General features: G+C 41.7%; 1 protein-coding gene across 1 annotated transcript; it reads left to right on the forward strand.

Annotated features, from left to right (window-relative positions):
* The first annotated feature begins 759 nt into the window (after nucleotides 1-759).
* Nucleotides 760-1,521, forward strand: RPL8 (ribosomal protein L8). The gene is given in 6 exon segments (XM_044069877.1): nucleotides 760-994; nucleotides 997-1,130; nucleotides 1,132-1,187; nucleotides 1,189-1,317; nucleotides 1,319-1,337; nucleotides 1,339-1,521. Coding segments are annotated over 6 exon segments (756 nt in total).
* Nucleotides 1,522-22,333: the final 20,812 nt, after the last annotated feature.

Consider the following 22,333-nt stretch of genomic DNA (forward strand, 5'->3'; position numbering starts at 1 on the left):
TATTACATAAGAAAATTAATTCTGTTTACTTTTGGTATAGCTTAGTTACAGAATTACTTTCATAGCCCAGGATTCTAAATAATAACCATAATAATAATAATTATGATAATAACAGCAACAACACAATAATTCATTACAAATCAGTTCCTGCAGGATCTGCATATTTATTTCTCTATCTAAACCAAACTGTGAATACTATTGCAAAGTCGTACATAAAATCAACATGGTAACCCTTTGATGAGTGCTGTGACCTGCAGTAATGCTTTTATTCCAAACTGTTAATATGGAGTCTTCTTTCCCTTAGTCAGCAAGTACATTAACAATGTCTAATCCATTTAAGCACACTGGTGATATCAGGGTCCTAGGGCACCATCAGAAAAAAAATATTCTATAATAATCAGACCTTATGACTAATAGAGGCAAGAATATGAGACTCTCTCTTACTCCTTCTCAGATATCTCATGGGCTAAAAAAACTTCATAAATTACCTGCTAAAGGTTCTTACAATATTTTAAAAATACTGTCAAACTGATGGCTTGTGATTAAAAGACTTTGGATATTTCACACCCCTAATAAATTAAATGTAGCATCTTCTTTATACAATTCATGATCTCTTAAGTATTTCACTTCATACTATTTTCTCCACCTAGTAACAGTGTACTGTAATCATTAATCACAAAGAATGTGAATCCTCATGTAATCTTTTATTCAAATTGTGTATACCATGTCTACACTTTGGACAGCTCGTTCAAGTGAACTATGGGTTGAGTTATCGGGGGAGAGAGGAAAGGTGTGGGTTCAATTTTCAGTGTTTACTTTAAGCACTGAATAGGTTCAGCTAAACTCTGACCTATTCATTTTGTAGAAAGGCATGATTACATCAAGGGTATTGTAAAGGATATTATCCATGGCCCTGGAGACGGTGCTCCTTCAGCCAAGGTTGCATTTTGTGATCCTTACAGGTTCAAGAAAAGCGCTGAAGTTTTTGCTGCTGCTGAGGTATTCATACTGAACATTTCATCATTTGTGACAAGAAAGCTCAGCTGAACATTGGCAATGTTCTTCTCATTGGTACAGTGCCAGAAGGTACCATTGTGTGCTGCCTTGAGGAAAAACTAGGGCACTGTGGAAAAAATGGATCACGCTTTTGGGAATTATGTAACAGTTATCTCTCACAACCCTGAAACAAAAACCTTATGTAAAATTGCCTCCTGGAGCCAAGAAGGCAGTTACCTCTGCAAACAGAGCTGTTGTTGGCATTGTTGCTCATGGTGGTTATATTGACAGGCCCATCATAAAGGCAGGCCATGCCTGCCACACACAGGGCTAAGAGGAATTGCTAGTCACATGTATGTCAATGGTGTGACTATGAATCCTATTGAACATCCATTCAGCACTGGTAAATATCAACACATTGGTAAACCTTCTACTATTAGTAGAGATGCTCCAGCAGGTCGTAAAGTATGTCATATTGATGTGCATCTTACCGAAAGGTTGAGTGCTGCAAAGACCTTCCAATAAAGAGAGAACTAAATGTTTTCTCTGCTTAAATCATGTATTAAAATTATTTTATAAATGTGTTTGAGCTTCTTTTTTTTTTTTTTTTTGCTTAAATATTTTGTTCACTAGCTAACCCATTGGGTTCCACTAAGGTTTCTCTTTGACACTTGGCAACATTTGTCTCCTAGCATGTTAGTCAGCCTTGAGTTGTGTAGATTGTTAAATATTTGTACCCACTAGTTATATTCCATGAATGTGTACATTTTGGTATAATTATCTAAACTGTAGTTGTTTTTTGTATTATTTTTAAAGACTACAAAATTATTGCTCTTAAAATGTTTTGTAATATTATGGAGCTGTTTTGCTCAGGCCTTCGCAGAAAATTGGCTCCTATACAGTTGGACCTTCATAGTAATCAAATGTCAATAAATAAGTAAACAATATTGTCTCTTTCTGTTTGTTTTCAAAAATATTTACATTGTATTTTTGTCATGCATAAAAACTGAATAATAAAATCCCACTCTTGGGTTACAGCATTCTATTCCCAAGACAGGTCTGCTTTGCATCAATATGTTATCACTCTGAAAAATGAAAAAATACATAATATTTTACTTGGTATTTTTCTGTAAATTAAAAACATTTCATTTTGTTTTCTTAGCCACAGCTTCTTCTCAGTCTTTCTCTGACTATTTGATAATGACTTTTCACAGACATGTACATTTTATATCCCCCATTCAAATGGTGTGAGGTTCTTCTGCAGGAAGTGTCCTGTAGGTTTACCGCTATTTGTGGTCAGCAGCATCAGGTAGAAAATATAAGGTCAGTAGGAAACTTACCATTTTAAGTGCAACTCTCCTTCACAAGAGTCTTCTTCAAGCAAAATCAGAGACGAGGGACAAACACAACAGAAACATTGTCAAACACATAATTTATTACTCCTGCTCAGAAAAATAGGATTAATTATGTTTTCTTACAAAATAGAAAAATAATAGTAACAATAATAATAATAATAATAATAATTATTATTATTATTATAATGGTGATAAGCAGAATTTTTCTCCTGTAAAGAACTGGCATGAATGGGAAATGGTGGACATTACATTAAGGTTTATCAAAGCAGTGGATATGTCAGAGGGGAGAAAATGAATGTTGTTCTTCATCCAGAGCTGCAGAAAATGAGCCAACAATGTGACCTTAAGTTATATATGAAACTCTTTGTATTCAGGAAAAAAAAAACACCACTTACCAGGCAATGTAAGGCATTCTATATCTTCATATTTGTCATCAATTGCAATGATTTTATCATGTACATTGGCTATACCTGATTTAGAAAATATGAATTAAAATCTGTAGTTTATGTTAAAATAAAGAATCCTCAAATCAACAATTGAAAAATAGAGATTCTATGTTCTCATGTTTGACACCATTGTAGAATGCAGTACTTTGTGGATCTGCCAATATTTTGTGGAAGTGTTTTGTTTTACTGTCATCAAGAAGTATTATTTTAAAATAATATTTAGTTGTGAGTTCCTCCTGCTTAGTCTTTTATTAGCCTTTAAATAATCTCCTTCTTGTACAGCTGCACCTGAAACGGCAGTAATTTAAACATAATTTAATATGGTAGGGAGGTTGTTGACCAGAAAACTAAAACTGTCATGATGAAATATTCTCTGGAATCTGAGCAACGGCAGATGTCCAACAGAGTCTTTAAATACATACAAAGATTATTTATCGTACAGATTTTACTGCTTATAAATCTAAAATGTCATGTGATAAGTTAGTCATATGTATGGGTTTAATAAAAAAAACAGACAACAGTAAAATATGCAAGCATAAAAGTGTAAATTCTATTCAGATGTCAAAGAATAAAAACAAGATTTAAGTAACATTTGGTTCATAAAGGATAAGCCTGTGAAGTATCAGGAAAGCAGTTGTTGCCAAGTTTACAGCGGCAGCATAAAGTATCTGGTCTGATTAAATGTGTCTGTCTCAAATAAGCATACTTTTGCAAAAAACATTTACGGTCCCAGATTTTATTTGGGCATATAATTTGATTAGGATGCACATATATTTTTTTAATTATTTACATTTACTGCTATAATTTAAAATGTCAGGGGGTATTCTAACAGAACAAGATGTTGTTGTGTTTATCGTATGAATTAAACTTACTGACTTTTATACAAATTACTGACTTTCATATATATCTGTACTGGCATCCATGACTCCTAAGGAACAGCTGATCAGATATTAACAAGATGAAGGTAAAAAAAATTATTGAAAATAAATGATCTTATCATAAATCCAACATAACAGTACTTGCTTCTGGAACTAATCAATGCATATGCAAGCCATTTCATACTATATATAGATACCGACAGACTATCATGACAAAGCTGCACATATGACGGTAGGGATTACCCTCTTTGTAAATCGCTAAAGCTAATTTTCACAGAGCGGGTTCTAGACCCATGGAATGGATTTCTGGAGTGCAGAGGCATAACTAGGCTTGATGAAAGTGGGCAGTTAACTTGGGCACAAGATGTTAGGGGACACACTCACCAGGTGCCATCGGTGTGAGAGTGTGGTGACAGTATGGAGCCATGCTCAATCCTAATACTACACTTACAGCTTGGTTGAAGCCCTGAGGCACTTATTGTGATGTCAGTGTGTGCTAGTAACTATAGCAAGCTACAATTTTATCTTGCAACAGTTGTAGGAGTGGTGAAAAGTTTTCTCTTTTTTTTCGGATTCTCAACACAAGTATGTGAATATGGACACAGTTGCCAGATCAGCTGGATACAGTTCTGCTGGCAAGGTACAGAGAGATTCTGTGGACATTTAACAGGACAGTGAGCCAGGCAGAAAAGGATAAGGAAAAGACAGTGATGGAAAGGAAGAAGAAAGACCAGAAAAACATATTTCCTCCTTCTGTTATAAAAGCAAATGTGATACAAAGTAATGTACGATAATGAGACGAACATGCAACTCTTTATAGATACATGAAGGATTCACATGCATTCACAGCATGCAGTTCCTGAAAAGTACAGCTGGACACATTAACAGTGATTTTGTGTAAAGGACAGTGCACAAATGGCTTAGGTATACAGTAGTGCAAGGAAGCACAAGAGTGAACAACGTGCCTAAAACTTGGACACCACACAAGAATGCATTGACTGAGTCACAAAAAGTATAGAATCTAAAATAATATTTTATAAGACAAGGTTACTTTTTTGCTTTCAGGGGAACTAGCATTATTCTGAGAAAAAACACTAACACTGGTTGTAACAAGGCTAAAAACAAAGCATTCAATGGAGTAAGTGCTTTCACGGATACACTGCTTCTTCAGACTACAATCTAACAAACAGAAACACATTTAAATACTAAAACAATCAAATTAATTATGACATTATACAATTAAAACATAACATACTTAAAAGAACACTGTAAAACAACTCTTAAAAACAATAAAATCAATGCTTCAGTGACTTTGCCTTGAGAAAGGGTTTAAGTGATACCATGCTGTTTAAGCCCGGAGGTTTGTCAGCATAGAATCACAAAATCCATCCTTGTTCAACTAGTTCAGTAATATTTTTAAAACCTCCCCCTCTCTTCTTGGCAGCTACAATCTGAAGTGCTAAAAACTTAAATGCGTGGTCCATGCCTTCCTTCATATTATGCATAGCTAGTGCACTGTTTTCTTTCATATTCCTGGTGTCCCTAAAATGTTCTAATATCCTGTCCTTAAGGCAACGATTCGTTTTACCTATATAGAAAGAAAAACATTTAACACAATAGCTGAAATAAATAACATTACAAGTCCTACAGTCAGCATAAATATTGGGATCAATCATAAAACCCAAACTGGGGTGTATGAAAGGTCCTCCCGTGTGTATGTTTCTGCACGCCATGCAGTTTCTGCATTCATAAGTACCTAGTCTCTCTGATCTGGGAGACTTAATAGAATCAGCAGTTCTATAACACAAATGGCTTTTCAAAGACCTATTATTGCGAAAAAAGAAGTTATGTGCTTAACATAACGTTCCATGTGAGTTGTTTATCTCGCCTTTATTCTCGGCTCCGACACGGCCGATAGCAAAGCTCAAGGTTTGTCAGTAGCTTGGGACCAAGCCCCTTATCCAACAACGCACTGCTGGAATTACCTCAGATCTTGTTTGCTGCGAGTAACAGTATATATAAATATATATAACCTTTATTTATTTCTACCAAGAACACTTCCGAAAGGGAAGAAGAAATATTGAATAACCAGGATGGTATTAGCCTCTAAGTCTTCAGTCAGCCAGGAGGGGGAAGGAGGGAGGGATCTGAGAATAAAGGCGAGATATCATAAACAACTCACATGGAATGTTATGGTAAGTACATAACTTCTTTATGTGAAGTTGTTAAATCTCTCCGTTTATTCTCACTGATGGGTAGCGTCCCTAGCACCCTCAATCTTGGGTTGCTCATGGAATTATGTTCTTCAGTACCGTGGAACCAAAGGAAGACCTGTCCCTTGAAGCCTTATCTACTTTGTAATGTGTGATAAAGGTATGGGGCTTAGACCAAGTGGCTGCAGCACAAATATTGTCAAGGGGCAATTTAGCTTGAAAAGCAGAAGACGTAGAGACGGCTCTAGTAGAATGAGCCTTAGGTTTGTGTGATAATGCATGTTCGCATTCTCATAAACAAAGGATATACAATCGGATAACCATTTAGATAAGGTTGTCTTAGCCACTGGATTGCTTTTTGTGGCTTCTGAGAAGGATACAAAAAGTTGATCTGATTTTCTAATATCCTTAGTTCTGCCAAGATAAAATCTGAGCTGTCTGTGTACCTCAAGTTTGTGCAGCATGTATTCCAATTTGCTAAAGTGATTGGGAGAAAGGACTGGCAGCTCAATGACCTGACTGATATTTGATTCAGAACAGACTTTAGGTAAAAATGAGGGGTTTGTTCTGAGAGATACTCTATCAGCATGGAAAATCATGTAAGGTGGTCTGATAGATAATGCCTGAAGTTCTGACACTCTGTGGGCAGAAGTAATGGCCACAAGAAAAATAGTTTTCCAGGACAAATATTTGAGATCACAAGAAGATGCTGGTTCAAAAGGGAGAAGAATAATTTGAGATAGAGTAAGGTTTAAATTCCAGGGAGAATAGGGAATTTTGATAAGAGGTCTCATGTGAAGAACGCCTTTAAGAAAAGTCTTAGATAATTTATGGCCCATAACATTTGAGCCACAAAAGCCAAGGTGAAAATTTGAGATGGCAGCTAACTGGACTCAAACTGTAGCAGCTGCTGTCCCCTTCCTCAAAAAACTATGTCAAGAATTCTAAAATAGATGATAGCGGAGCTCAGAAAGGGTCAATTTTCTGTGTGTTGGCCCAAATTGAGAACCTTTTCCATTTACTGCCATATAATTTCCTGGTAGATGGCTTGTGAGAAGACAAGAGAATTTGTCTTGTATCTTCTGAAATTGAATAAAGCCTGGCAATTAGGGGAAGTGGATTAGTCAAGCAGTCAGTTTCAGGGACTACAGTGAAGGATGGAGGTCCCCTGGTGGGGGCGTCAGAAGATCCGGAACTGGGTCCAGGATCCATGGATCTTCCAACAGATGATGGTGGAGAAATGGGAACCAAATCTGTCAAGGCCAGTAGGGGGCTTTGAGAATAACAGTCCTCCCCAGCAATTTTGCTTTCTGTAAAAATCTGGGTATCAATGGGAAGGGTGGAAATGCATAAAGGAGACCCGGGGGGCCAATCGTGTAAAAGTGCATATCTGTGGGATGACCAGGAGGTGGTATTAGGGCAAAGTAGCTTCTGCATTTTGAATTGATGTGGCTGGCAAAGAGGTCGCAGTAAGGCTGGCCCCATTTGTGGAAAATCAACTCCGCAACCTGTTGTTTGAGAGACCACTCGTGGGGGAGCAATATCGTCCTGCTTAGCTTGTCCGCTATCACGTTGGATTTCCCCGGGATGTGTGTTGCTAACAGAAAATGCTTGGATGACACAGCCCATTGCCAGACCCTGAGTGCTTCTCGACAAAGGGGGTAAGACTTGGTTCCACCTTGCTTGTTCAAGTACCAGACTACTGACATGTTGTTCGTCTGAATTGCAATAGTTCCTAGAGGGAGAGAGTCCTGAAAGTACTGTAATGCCAGAAGTACTGCTTTCAACTCTAGAACATTGATGTGCAGATGTGATTCTTGATCTGACCATGAGCCTTGGGCAGTCTTTCCCTGAAAATGCCCCCCCAACCTATCAGGGAAGCGTCCGTGGACACAATGGCTATTGGGGGGGGAGGGGGCAAAGGGTCTTCCGATTGTGACAGGAAGAGACGTCAACCACCACCGAAGGTCTGTCTTGCAGGAATCCATGATGAGAATCATGTGGTGCATTGGTAGTTTCTGGTATGACCACTGAGCAAAGAGGAGCCATTGAAGAATTTGCATATGCATCCTTGCGAGTGGTATAGCCAGGATTGATGCCACCATCAAACCTAGCACCTTCAATAGCTCTGCTGCTGTAGCTTTGTACTTTGACACCAGTGAGCTGACGTGTTGGTGGAGAAGTGAGACTCTTTTGATAAGAAGACGTAGAGTGGTGGTTGAGGTGTCTAACTCTGCTCCTATAAAAATGGTATGCTGCGATGGCAATAAGGCAGACTTTTCGAAGTTGACTGTAATAGGTTCATAGGTTCATACTAGGCTATCTGCCCTGAGGCAATTATAAGCCTAGCCGATTCTGTATGGCTTACGCCACCCCTTGATTTGAGTATACTGTGCCCTTTTTAAGGTTTAGTTTACAGTGCCTCTGTCTAATAGTGACACGGGAGTAATCCTTGGGACAAACCTACGATCCCCCATCCACCTATCGAGATTCTTCTTGAAGAGATTCAGTGAGGTGCTTTGCCTCACATGAACGGGAATTCTATTCCAGAGCGAAGGGAGCCTCTGGGTTATGAACCTGTCCCTCCAGCAAGTTCTATTTATTTCTGTGCTGAGGTTCAAGTCCCTCGAGTGTGTGACTCTAAGGGATTTAGATTTACTGAGGTGGAGCATGTCCATTAATTCTGGATCTGACATAGCTTTGTATGTCAGGTATAGATCGCCTCGAAGTAGGCGGTATGCAACTGAGTAGAGCTGGAGATTTTTTAACAGAGCAGCATATGGCATCTGTTTGAGACCCTTGATCCTCTTGGTGAGATACTTTTGGGGTCTTTCTAATTGCTGCAGGTGTCGGGTAAGGTACATCCCAAAAGGGGCATTGTATTCTATGATGGGCCTGATGAGGGATGAATAAAGGGGCACGATTACCTCTCTTGATCTAGATGTGAAACCCTTCGTGATGAGGTGGGCTATGTAGAAGGTCTTTCTAACCACTTTGGCAATGTGGTTTTCAAAGGAGAGATTGCTATCAACTTGGGTCCCCAGTTCCCTAATAACTTTCTCTGTACTTAATGGGTTTCCGCCTATGTGGTAATTTGTGGGCACATTGTGTTTGCCAAAGGATATGACTATACATTTTTTGGCATTTAGCTTTAAACCATGGCGCTGGCACCAGTTAAATGTCTCTGCGAGACCTTTTTGAAGGATGTTTGTGTCAGCTGGAGAGTTGATTATGGCGCCCAGTTTGCAGTCATCTGTGAACTTGGTGAGCCATAGTCCTCCCATGTTTGCCAGTACCTCGGAAAAGTATATACCGAACAAGAGTGGTCCCAGGACAGAACCCTGTGGGACGCCACTTGTGACCGGTTTCGAGTCTGACATGGCTCCAGCAACTCTCACTTTGTGGGTTCTGTCTTTGAGCCAGTTTGCGACCCATCTTGTGACATAGGGGTTTATATTTAAGCTGGATAGCTTATCTATGATGCCCGAGTGGGGTATTGTGTCAAATGCCTTTGCAATGTCCAGATAGGCTGTGTGGACTACCTTCCCTTCATCTATGGCTTTGGTGACTGTTTCAAAGAAGTCAACCAGGTTCAAAAGGCAGGATCTGCCCTTGACAAAGCCGAACTGGGTAGGATCTAGTGTCTGTAGGTCCCCAATGTCTTTGTTTATGAGCTCCATGATGATCCTCTCCATAGCCTTGCAGACTAAGCTAGTCAGGCTTATGGGGTGATAGTTTCCAGGGTCCGTAGAGGCTCCACCTTTGTGGAGTGGGACCACTGTTGCTGTACGCCATTCTGTGGGCACATATCCTGTAGTGAGGCTGAGATTGTATAGCTGTTTTATTTGAGGGATTAGTTCCTCTTGGAGTTCATGTAGGACGCAACCTGGGACACCATCTGGTCCCATGGAAGCAGTGTTTTTTGCTTTGGAGAGGACAGTCTTCATCTGAGCATCAGAGATGTTTGGGAGGCAGCCCTCTGCTGGGATAGATACTTGCTCTTTTGGGGTGGAGGGGGTGGAGAAGTTTGCACTGAACCTGTCTGCCAGGATATTGGCGATGTCTGTGGGTTCAGTATATTTTTTGTCGTTTAGAATCAACTCAGAACAAGTCTGGGAGTTGCATCCCAGGTTTCTAACATAACAGAAAAAAGCCTTATGATTGTCTTTGGTGTCCTGTGCAATTTTTCTCTCGTAGCTGGCCTTGGAGGATTTTATGAGGGATCATAATTTTTTGCTAGTACTGATCAGAGATGCCTTCCCTATTAGGGATTTTGCTCTATCATGTAGTAGCTTCCTCCTTCTGTTGTACAGTTTATTCATGGCAGGGGTCCACCAGACTGGACGCCTGCCTTTGGATGATTGGGTCTTTGTTTTGTTTGGGATAGCATGATCCATGCATTCTTGGAGATGTCTGTAGAATGCATTTATATAGGATTCTGCAGTTTGGGTCGTAGTTTCCACTGGCCCTGGGGCCTTGAAGGATTCCACTTCAGTTTTGAGAAGTGAGAAGTTCGCTTTTGAGAAGTTTTTCACTGTGGTTTTCTGGGCTGGGGGTGGAGTCGGGATGTGGACATCCAGTGAAATTAATTTATGGTCTGATCTTACCAATGAGGGATATACGTCTGGTGTGGAGCATAGAGTCCCCATGTTGGTAATGATCAGGTCTAGTATGTTGTCCCCTCTTGTTGGAGTGGTGACTAGTTGTTCCATAGCATTTGCGTTTATAATTTCCAGGAACCTTTGGGCTAAGGTGCTGGGGCTTGAGGAGTACTCCCAGTCAATGTTTGGGTAGTTGAAGTCACCCACTATAATGGTGTTTGGAGAGATCTTCATGTTCTCCAATGTTTTCAGGAAAGCCTAGTGGGATTCCTGACTTTGAGAGGGTGGTCTCTAGGATGCTATAAACTGAAAAGCAGTCTTGCCCACTGTTAGTTGCACATGCATGGTCTCCGATACTTTGTGCAATGCCACTAACCTGGAGGTGTGGATATCCTTGATAAATATGGAAACTCCCCCTCCTTTTGTGGTTCTGTCTGGGTTTTGGGGCCGAAAAGCATGATATGAGGTATAGCCTGGTAGTGCTGGGGTGCTATCTGGAGCCTTGAACCAGGTTTCTGTCACTGCACAGATATCGATGTTCTCCATACTGAGGAGAGCTTCGAGTGCGTGCATCTTGAGGTTAAGACTTCTGGCGTTTAGCAGCATTACCCTTAGTTTCTTGTTCCTTGTGCTGTCTATGGGGGTGGGTTTGACTTTTGAGCCTTGCCTAAAAAAGGCACTATGGGGGTGGCAAGAGCCTTTGCCAATATCCGAAAGCCCAGTGGTGACAGGTGCAAGCCATCCCTAGTGAAGCAACGTGGCTTGTAGAGCATGTCATCCCAGGCTGACAGACACTGGATCCCCTTTGAATGACACCAAAATTTTAGTCAATTGTTAAAATCGATCATTTTGTCTTTGTACTGTGGCATCATTCTAGGTGAGGATAAGATGCTGCTCAAGGTCAGGGTCATACCAGCCTGGGCTGCATGATCAGAGAGCTCCTCTATGTCTCTTTTCATGTAGTCCAGGGAGGTACGTCTCAGGTCATTCACACCAGCATGTACAATGACTGAGTCATATTTGGTCATGCTTTGGATTGACCTAAGTGCATGCGTTATGTGGCGGATCCTAGCACCCGACAGGCAGCTCACCGTGACCTTCTCTTTATTCAGCCTGGTGAGCGGGATGTCAGTGTGTCTGACAATAGAGTCACCTATTACAAGAGTATCAGGTGTGTTATTCAGCCTTAAGGGCTGTGGCTGCTTGGCACACTGACTAATGCCTAATTGATGGCAAAGTGTCAGAGTGTATTGTGTTGCCTGAGTCAATTTATGCCTGGTGGTAGTGGTGAGGAGCCAATTGTCTAGGTATGAAAACACCTGGAATCCTAGACGTCTCAGGTGAGCCGTGACCACTGCCATGCATTTGGTGCATACTCTGGGGCTGTAGTAAGACCAAAGGGCAGGGCTCAAAACTGGTAATGATTGGCTCCCAGCCGGAAATGCAGATGATCTCTGGAGCGTCTGTTCATCTTTATGTGATAGTACGCATCCTTGAGATCTATGGAGCACATCCAATCGCCTTTCCCTAGGAAGGGAAGAATGGACTGAAGCGTGACCATTCGGAACTTCTCTTTCTTTACGAACTGATTGAGTCTGCTGAGGTCCAAGATAGGTCTCCAGTCCCCTGTTTTCTTTGGTACCAAAAAGAATCTTGAGTAAGTTCCAAATCCAACTTGGTCTGCTGGGACTGGTTGGATGACTCTTTTTTCTAGCAATCTGTGGACCTCTTGTTCCCTGAGTTTGGGTGGAACATCTGGGATTCTGTTTACAGGAATGGGAGGGGAAGAGAACGGTATGAAATATTCTCTGGAAATGATGCTTTGTACACATGTATCTGATGTTATGTTTAGCCAGGCTTCTGGGTACAAAGACAAGTGACCCCTGACTGCCTCCAGAGCCGAACAGTCGGGCCCCCTTTCAGGGGCACTGGTAGGGTTGACCAGAGAACTGACCCCTGTCACCCTGTTGCTGTGGACCCCTTCTGCCATGGGGGTGTAGTTTTCTGTTATAACCCCTTCCTCTGCCTCTAGAGGGGGTTTCTCCATGTGTATCCTGAAAAGCTCCCTGTGCTTTTCGGAACCACATTTTCCCTCCCCTAGGGCCCTTGGGGTAGGGCCAAGTAGGGGTATAAAAACAGACTCCAACAGCAGATAAGGTCTTGCCTTCCTGCTCACACCTGGTTAAAGTTTCCTTTACTTTGGGCCCAAACAATAATGAGCCATTGAATGGGGTGTTGATAAAGGAAGACTTAAAGGGTTCCACAAAGGAACAGAGATGCATCCAGGCTTGCCTTCAAAGAGCAATGCCTGAACTAGCGGCTCTATTCGAACCATCAGCTGCATAGGATATGAGACGCATGGATGAGTTTACCACTGAATTTAGGATAGCGAGCTAGGTGTTGACTTTGTCAGCGACCCCTGCAGCTACCGTACCCTGGAGAGTATCTCCTAGCTCTTTCAGGAGATCTCTTTGTAGTCTGGTAAAGTGGGTTAAGTAGTTCAGTGATCGCAGAGAAAAAGTCGCTGAACTAAACATGCATTTCCCATATCTATCCATGCCCTAGAATCTCTGTTAGGAGGATGGATAGATGTGGATGTCTCAGTCCCTTCCTTGTTGGTGGCTGCCGCTACCACCATGGCATCAACAGGAACTCCTTTTGTCAAAAATGGCTTGTCCACTGGGGCAGACATGAATTTATTGGGCTTACAAGGAACAGGTTCCATGGCCTCCGGTGACTCCCACGCCTTACGAGAGATCAGTTCCATGAGCTTGTCATAAGGTGGAGACACCCCAAAAAGAGGAAGGTTGAGACCCAAAACCTTCAAGAGCACAGACTCATCCTCAGTAGGGGTCTTGGACTGCCAATCACCCCTCTACTAAGGATCTCTAGTATCTCTGCAAAGGAGATATCCTCAGAGGTGGATCAAGGGGACCCTTCTGACTCATCCAAGTCCATGTCAGATGTCAAAGACTCCTGTGGGGAGTCTAAGTGCCTCCTCTTGCACAGTCTCTTCCTGGGCACCTCTTCAGTGGAGGGATCTGGGGAGGTCTCAGAAAAGCAGGGGACACCCTGTGGGGGTACTTGAGGCTCAGGGTATCTATGCTTAGGGGGACCGGTAGACGAAGAAGCAGATACAGGAGCTTGAGGGGAGAGGGAAGGCTGAACCGATGCTGATGTTGTCTTTGGAGACAAAACCCTCCTCATAGCATCGAAGGTACCATGGCCCCGACGAGAAGGAATGGACAGACCAGAGAGTACCATCCGATCCTCCCGCACTGAAACCCTGGGCTCCGAGCCTGAGGTAGGAGCCGAGCTCATCCAAGCCGAAGCCCCGAGAGGAAGAGTCGGCACCGACAAATCGGTTCAACTATCCTCCCCTGACCCGATGGGAGAACGTCGGCTCCTAGAGTCCTCGGTCAGCACCGAGGACATCCGAGTAGATGGGGCTGATAACACCGGTGCGGGTATCGGCTCCAAGGGTTCGACGATAATTGGTTCAGTATCCTTTGGCTCCGAGAGTCCAGTACGGCTCGGAGGAGAAGTATACAAATCCGGTTCCATAGTCTTCGGCACCAACGAGCTGGTCAGGGTTGACAACAATTTGGCAAGTCCTGGTGCCTGTAAAAGCTTCTGCACTAGCCGATCCATGTCCAAATCTGAAAGGCTGACTGAAGACTTAGCTGAATGCACCGAAGGTGCTGACTGGAGCAGAGGAGAAGAGGGAACTTCAGAGATCAGCTCCAATACTGAGAGCTGGCTCCAAATCAAAGGTACACTCTGTTCCGAGGTGTGTGGAACCAATGACCCTCCCTCAGAAGTTTTCGCCTTTTTAGCCATTTTAGGATCTGTAGATTTTGTGGATTTTGAGGATTTGGAGGAAATGCTAGTACCCTCATGGCTACTCAACACCTCAGAAAAGGAATGCTGTAGTAATCCCATGTCTATAAGCTTCCTCCTTCTCTCCAAGAGGACTCTTGAAGAAAAGAAATGGCAAATGCTGCAAGTGTCTTGGAGGTGTTTAGCCCCCTGACAGTAGACACATTGAATGTGTCCGTCAGTGACGGACATTTTCTGCCCATAATCTGGGCATTTTTTGAATCCTGATTTAGGATGGGATTTTTCCTTGCCATCCGACATAGTTAAGGAAAACCAAACCAGTAAACTGCAAAAGTTCAAAAGTAAAGTCCTTACTTAACTTGTAAGACCCACAAAGCAACTAAGCCCAATCTGGGCACTATCTATAACAAATAATTATAGATTACAAATATAGGGCTAAAGAGGCCCACAGAGAAAAAAAACCTGACTATTAGAAGGATTAATAAATCTAAATAGGGCTAAAGGCCCACGCAAACAAACTAAGCCGAACAGGGCACTAACTATCTAAAACTATAGATTCTATTATCTAATATCAAACACTAACACACAACTATCCTATAAAAAACAAAAAAAAAAGTTTTTTTATAAAACTTGCTGGTTTTTTTTCACAAATGGTCCGAGCTCGCTGGATCACCGAGATCTCTCTTGCCGCGGCAAACTAGATCTGAGGTAATTCCAGCAGTGCATTGTGGGATAAGGGGCTTGGTCTCGAGCTACTGGCAAACCTTGAGCTTTGCTATTGGCTGTGTCAGAGCCGAGGATCGGCTCCGAACCCATCAGTGAGAATAAACGGCGAGATTTAACAACTTCACATGTAAAGTTTGTTTTTTACCTATCACCCCTTTAAGCCCTTCAGCTGTAGACATAATATCCCAGTTCTTATTAATGACCTCACATACCACACTTATGTCACTGGCAAAGGTTAAAGGCATCAGTAGCACATTATTAGTGTTAGGTCCAGCATTGCTCCTACAAACTTCCATCTGTAAGGGAACATTATTATCATTATAATAAGGTTTACATCTATCATGCCTGGTTCTCCAGGCATCAAGTATACCTTTATCAACGTCATACCCTTTATATCCTTTCTCAATTAATTCTGATTTAAGTTGATCCAAAGCAAATTGCAACTGATTATCATCATTATGTAGAAGCGTCAACCTAAAACCTTGTCCTTGTATAATGTTCTGTTTAGTATGTTTCGGATGCATACTATTGTTATGCAACAGGTTGCTCTTCCTCACTGGCTTTCTGTACAGACTAGTCCTAATAGAGTCTAATCGATGTTTGCTGACATTAATGTCAAGAAAATCTATTCCATTAAGAGAATACTTATGTGTAAACCTCAGAAAATTCGTAGTCCCATTCAAATATACAATGTAATTAGTAAGAGCTTGTTCAGAACCCTGCCACAACCAAAAATATTGTCCACAAATCTTATATACAAGGCAATGGACCCACTAAACAGTTCACTAGAAAGTATATGCTCATGTTCCCATTTGACCAAAGAAAGGTTGGTGTAGCTATTGGCACAAGCAGTGCCCATAGCCATGCCAACCTTCTGTCCATCATATCAGCTAGCTCTCTCCCTATACCAGTCATACTGCCAACATTCAAAGTTCTGATACTCACTATCACAGTCCTGAATATCACTCCTAAATTTCAAACTCTGGAGAGTTTGAAGTCTTCCTCTAAGCAAAACATCCCTACCTCTTCAACTGAATGTTAAATACAGCAATATAGATAGATAGATAGACAGATAGATAGATAGACAGACAGACAGATAGATAGATAGATAGATAGATAGATAGATAGATAGATAGATAGATAGATAGATAGATAGATAGATAGATAGATAGACACTATATAACTACAAAACATTTCTTGTAAGCACACTGTACACATTTGATAGGTCTTAATATATGAGAACAATTTGACCACACCAGCTCTCTTTGCAGGACTTGATAATCCACTAACATTATTTGGTACACTTTGAGAATGATTAGTGTTATAATTTGTTCCATTAATTTACAAACTCACATTCAGGCACAGAGAAATCTGATATGCAAGAACAATAAATTGTAAATTAAATTTGCAGGCAACAAACAGTTCAGTCTTGCAACAACAAAATATAAAACAAAATTTGTAACCAAGAAGGAGCACATTACTACAACAAACAATACATTACAGAAAATGTTGAGCAAATCATTTCCAAGAGAGAGCAACAGAATCCTAATAGAATGTAGAATTTCCAGATTGCAGTGTCTCACAATTTGAGACACCTACCCCCGGATTCATGAATCCTCCGTATTAGACTAAATAAGTCTTACTTGGAGGCTGCAGTTGAACGGCATGACATCAGCGTGCCATGAATATTCATGAGGGCACGCTGACTCACATCCAAGTCTAACATGGACCATGCAGGCAAGCAGGGGGGGTGTGTCCGACTGGCGAGCAGTGTAAATGTCCACGCCCCTATAAATGTTTGAAATGCAAAATGTCAATACACAAGACCGAGTCCGCTCAAATGTCCATGTACCCAACATCACACTCCCTGACATTGTAAACCCCCAGCACAGTAATAAAAAGTAAAACCTTAATTTTTTGTTTTCCAATTCCCGATATAGCTGCCCGTATTTGCACGTGTGTGAGCAGGTGTGCCCATTGCTAGCTGCAGTTAGCAATAGCGACAGGGAAGAGCATAATAAGGAATGTGTATGCAAATTACACCAAATAGTAATAGTGTAGTGGTATAGGGTTCACAAAGAGGAGACATTCGCGGTTCTAGTCCAACTGCTCCCCTTGATATTTTATGTTCAAAATGAGTATATGAAATAAATCCTGACAGATTTGATAAAACTTTTACTAAAAAGCATTGAAATGGCCTATGTATCAGGGAACAAAATTTAAAGTTATAAATGAACCTGACATATAATTGTCCGCAGTTAAGTAGCGCTTTACCCAGCGCAATATAGTTGCCCACAGCTAAATGGCGCTTTACCCAGCGCAATGTAGTTGCCCATCGGTAAATCGTGCTTTACCCAGCACAATGTAGTTGCCCATCGGTAAACCGCGCTTTACCCAGCGCAATCGTTTAGAGCGGAGGTGCGTGCCATGCCAACAAGCGCACCGTCGGGCAACATGGAACAACATAGAGCAACGTTGCTTAAACACAGCCATGCCCCCTAACCTGTCTGGACAGTAGTAAAATAAAAAGCAATGTTAAGGTTTGAACCCAGGACACTGTGCACCATAATCAAAGTTCTGAACCACTAAGCCACGACAGCTTAGGATAAGCATACACTGTTAACATATATATATATATGCTTTAGAGCGCAACGCTGGGGCATCGAGGAGTCAAGATACATGGTTTGGCTCCTAGTCCATCGGCATGAGACTCGACTCCTGCAGGGCCAGTTCCAAGGAATGGAGTATAAGGCAGAGGCTTGGAACTGGTTGGCTCATGAAATCACCAGTGCCACAGGTGTTCCTCAGACTGGTGAGCAGGTCCGTCACCACCATGCAGACCTGAAGAGACAGAAGCAGGACCTTCTGAACCAGTGGATCCAGGAGGCCCGTCTTATGCATGATGCCCCACTACTAAGTAGGTAGCCATGGAATGCAGTATGTAAGACAAGCTAAATACTCTAAATAATGCATAGGTTTGTCTAAATATGCCTTCATTTACTCCACAGCTGCAGGTGTTCGTGCTATGAATCAGCAAGCCGAAGCAGATAGGCTGCTAAGGCTGTGCCATCAGGCATGTAACATTCGGCATGTATTGTTATATAATATATGTGAGAGAGCATGAAAAAAAGTGTCGTATCCCAATAATACAGCTAGCAAATGCCCTGAATAAATCCTCTGCATGTACTGTTATATAACAAACATCACTGAGCCAGAAATAGAGTGTACTAACCCAGCAATCAAGGTAAAATAAGTGTGGAATACTATCTCTGCATGTACCGTCATATGATATAAGTGAGCAAGCCTGAAAAAGGGTGTAGTATAGTAACCTATCAATAAAGGTATAATATGTCCTGAATAGGTCTCCTGTATGCATTGTAATATGAAATAAAGGAGAGAGCCTGTAAAAAAGAGTGTTCAATGTAATTAATAAAAGTATAATACTTGGAGTGTGTCTGTGTCACTTACTTTGAAATGTTGTTGTATCCTTGCATTCAATAAACAGTGCTGTTGTATTAGTTGCTGTCAACCCACATTTGTGCAGTCCCATATAAAGTGGATGAATGAAGTGCCAGTAGCTGGGAACCATATAACATTAATTCCCTGAATAAATCTTCTGCATGTACTGTTATACAACAAATGTCAGAGTGCCATGAATAGATTGTAGTAACCCATTAATAAAGTTAAAAAAGTCTGGAATACTATCTCTGCATGTACTGTCAGATAAAATAAGTGAGCGAGCCTGAAAAAGAGTGTTGTAACCTATCAATAAAGGTATAATATGGCCTGAATAGGTCTTCTGTATGCACTGTAATATCAAATAAAGGAGAGAGCCTGTAGAAAAGAGTGTTTAATGTAATTAATAAAGGTATAATACTTTGAGTGTGTCTGTGTCGCTTACTTTGAAATGTTGTTGTACCCTTGTATTCAATAAACAGTACTGTTGTATCATTTGCTGTCAACACACATTTGTGCAGTTCCATATGAAGTGGATGAATGACGTGCCAGTAGCTGGGAACCATATAACATTAATTCCCTGAATAAATCCTCTGCATATACTGTTATACAACAAATGTCAGAGAGCCATGAATAAAGGTAAAATAAGTCTGGAATACAATCTCTGCATGTACTGTCAGATAAAATAAGTGAGCAGTGGACCCACCTGTCCCTCCTCAGCTGGCGATTGCACCTGGCACCAGCATGTCCAGTGCCCAGCCTGGGCTACCCTCCTCCATTGGTCCTGTGCCACCTTCGGGTGGAAGCACTGCAGGGAATGGGGCTTGCCCCCCCCCGCAAGCGTGGGCAGAGAAGGGCCACCTGTCACCCTCCGAAGGGTCCAGGTTGTGGTGCATAGGGAGATTCAGCATTTAGTCACTGATCCCCTATGCCAGCTCGAGGCAAGAGTGGCGTGACTCATGGGTGAGCCTGCCCCTCCTACGCAGCCACCAGCACAGCAACCCTCGGGTCTATGAAGGTACAGTGGTGACTGCCCATGGGTGGGGATCTCAGTCCCACTGCTACCATCTGTGGGCTCATGGGCTTGCAATTTCCAAACATCCATCCCCATCAATTGTGTTCACCCACACCATGTGTCATACTCCACCCCTGTATGAGTCTTGTTTGTCTTGTCTGATTACCACCCCACCCTACCTCCCCAAAAATACCTACTTCCCCTACCTTACTTTAAACTCTCACCTGAAAAAAAAAGGGCAATCTGTACCCACAAAAAAATTATGCCCCATACATAGTTGCCCATCTCGCACACATGTCCACTGGACATGTAAACTGATAATTACAATTGGCAGTACAACATACTTTATTGTCGCCACCCCACTCCCAGAGGTGGAAGTATCCAAAATTACGTCAAAATGCATTGCATATGCACAGCTGTTGCTGTTAAAGAAATGAGCAGCTATGGACCATCCCTACACCCGTCCTGCACATCCCGAGCTTGTTTTCCTACTGTCTTTCCCTCTTTGTGCCCCCTTTTTCACCACTTTCCTATCTCCCAATTTTCTTTTCCTTCAAAGAAATTAGCGCGGGGGTTAGCGGGAGTAAGCACTTTTAAGCATTAGTAAGCGAGTTTAAGTGAGTGTGCCCATGTGTGCGCTAAGCTTAGCATCGCTAAGCATCATGCAAACCCACGCAAACCCACTTACAACTGCTTAAAAGTGCCTTAGTCACTCTATGTCAGGGCCCTTGTTCTGCTCAGCAGCAAAATAAAAAAACTCTGTCAGTCTCGAACCCCAGATCTTGGACACACTAGACTGCATGAAGTACCACTAAGCCACAGCAGATATATAATAACCTGTTGCTGAAATAAATATATCATGCATTACAATGAGTGAATATAAAGGAAAAATTAGAAGGCCATAACACAAAGCTTGTTCTGTGTATCTTTCCCAGCAATATTTGTGGAATTGCATTACATGACTGTGATGTGAGAAGCAGCCATGCAAGCAGTTAATAATGTTACAGAGGCACTTCACAACACCCACACAGTATCAAAGCAGGACAAACAGCAGCATATCTGATTAGGGCAGAGGCCATACCTAGTAACTGTGACTACTTTTTAGGGATGTCCCTGATTGTGAAACATATTTTAGATGTGTCCCTCTGAATCCCTCAGAAAAGTACTGACATCAGTCAGAAATGTGGGGTATTACACAATGAATACTGACAATAACAACAGTAGACACCGCCCGTACTTAATAAAAGGAGTACTAACCCATATGCACTGCTTCACTCAAGTCTACACTTACTGTCCTTATCATGTGTAAGGTGTGCCTCACTTTCAACTACGTATCCCTGACTCCATGCAAAGATATACCTGAGTGTTCAATAGGCCTGGCAGAGGCACAAACGCACAGGCATATAAGCTATTCTGCTGTTACACACTCTGCAAATAGCTTTGGTAGGACCCCCACAAGCATACCCGTATGTAGGAGTACAACACGGAAATACCAAAGGATGTAGCCATGTACTGGTAGCAAATGCCTGTAACAATGCCATTGTAACAGCCCTGAAAACACCTGTGAGTTGCACAGACAAAGAATAACAGTGTAACTTCTGGCTAACATCTGGATAGATTCACAGTTGTGGACTATGCAGACAGACCACCTGCTTTGATAAACTAACAGGTACACACCAAGCCTTTAAGTCCAGTAAGATAATATGCACACAATAATACATAATGCTCTCTGTATATAAGCATCCCCCCACAATTAAAATATACTTGTGTTTAGGGTCTATGAAGGGTTTAGGTAGGCATACTCAGTACTGGAATTGTCCAGTTGTCTTGATAACCCTGTGCTAATGTCAACAATAAGAAATACAAACCCTGCAGAAGTGAGTACGTTAATATTCACAGTATAACAGTTTACAAACATTTCATGTTCCAAAATAATACTTCTCAATAACTACATTTGTATGGCAGTTAATCATATGAGTACAAAATAAACTGCATAGTCACATAAATGTTGTGTAAGCATTTGTAGGGGTGAGTTAAACTCTACACTGATAGCTCTGTACTGGAAGTGGCAACAGTCTGGTCTGAGTACAACATGTACATCACTGTCTACACCTCTAGCTTCAGTTATAAGATGTATACCAACCTTCTGACTTACACAACAGTGTCCACAGCAAACAAGCATATGCCCCACTCTTAAAATATGAAAGGGCTATGCCTACATACCTTAGCAATTTATAGCATTGTGTTGCTATGACAGTGAGTTCTGCAATTACCACTCAGCAGGCTGTATGCATTTACCAAATGCTGGCCAACAATTGGTGCAGAGGGCATCACGTGCACATGTGCAGATACCTATAAAAGCCGATAGTACTTGCTGTCCCCTCATGCAATCATTACATTGCACGTTTCAGATAGTAAACAACTCAGAGCAGGAAAACAAAAAAAAAAATAAAAGTCAATAAACAACTCAGAGCAGGAAAACAAAAAAAATAAATAAAAGTCAAAACAAACTGTACGTGTCTGTACTCAATAAAAAAAAAAACATCAAGGCATACACAGACGGGCCGGAAAGGGACATACAGGTATGTAACAGTTTGTAGTTACTGGAAAGTAGTAGATGGTTATGGTTAGTACTGTAGATCCTCTGAAACATGCATATGTGGCAGCAGTAGGTATGTATGCACTGATGCCATGCAAAAGTATTGCCATGGAGGAATCGTTGTGTAGCTGTGTGCAGTGAGACATAAGTGTGACATTTGTAGCCCAGCAGTACATGTCAAACATCTGAACATGTTATCTATGGCCTG

The sequence above is a fragment of the Protopterus annectens genome, chromosome 4.part0, assembly GCF_019279795.1.
Source record: "Protopterus annectens isolate FY-2018-M chromosome 4.part0, PAN1.0, whole genome shotgun sequence".
NCBI classification, from domain to species: domain Eukaryota; kingdom Metazoa; phylum Chordata; order Ceratodontiformes; family Protopteridae; genus Protopterus; species Protopterus annectens.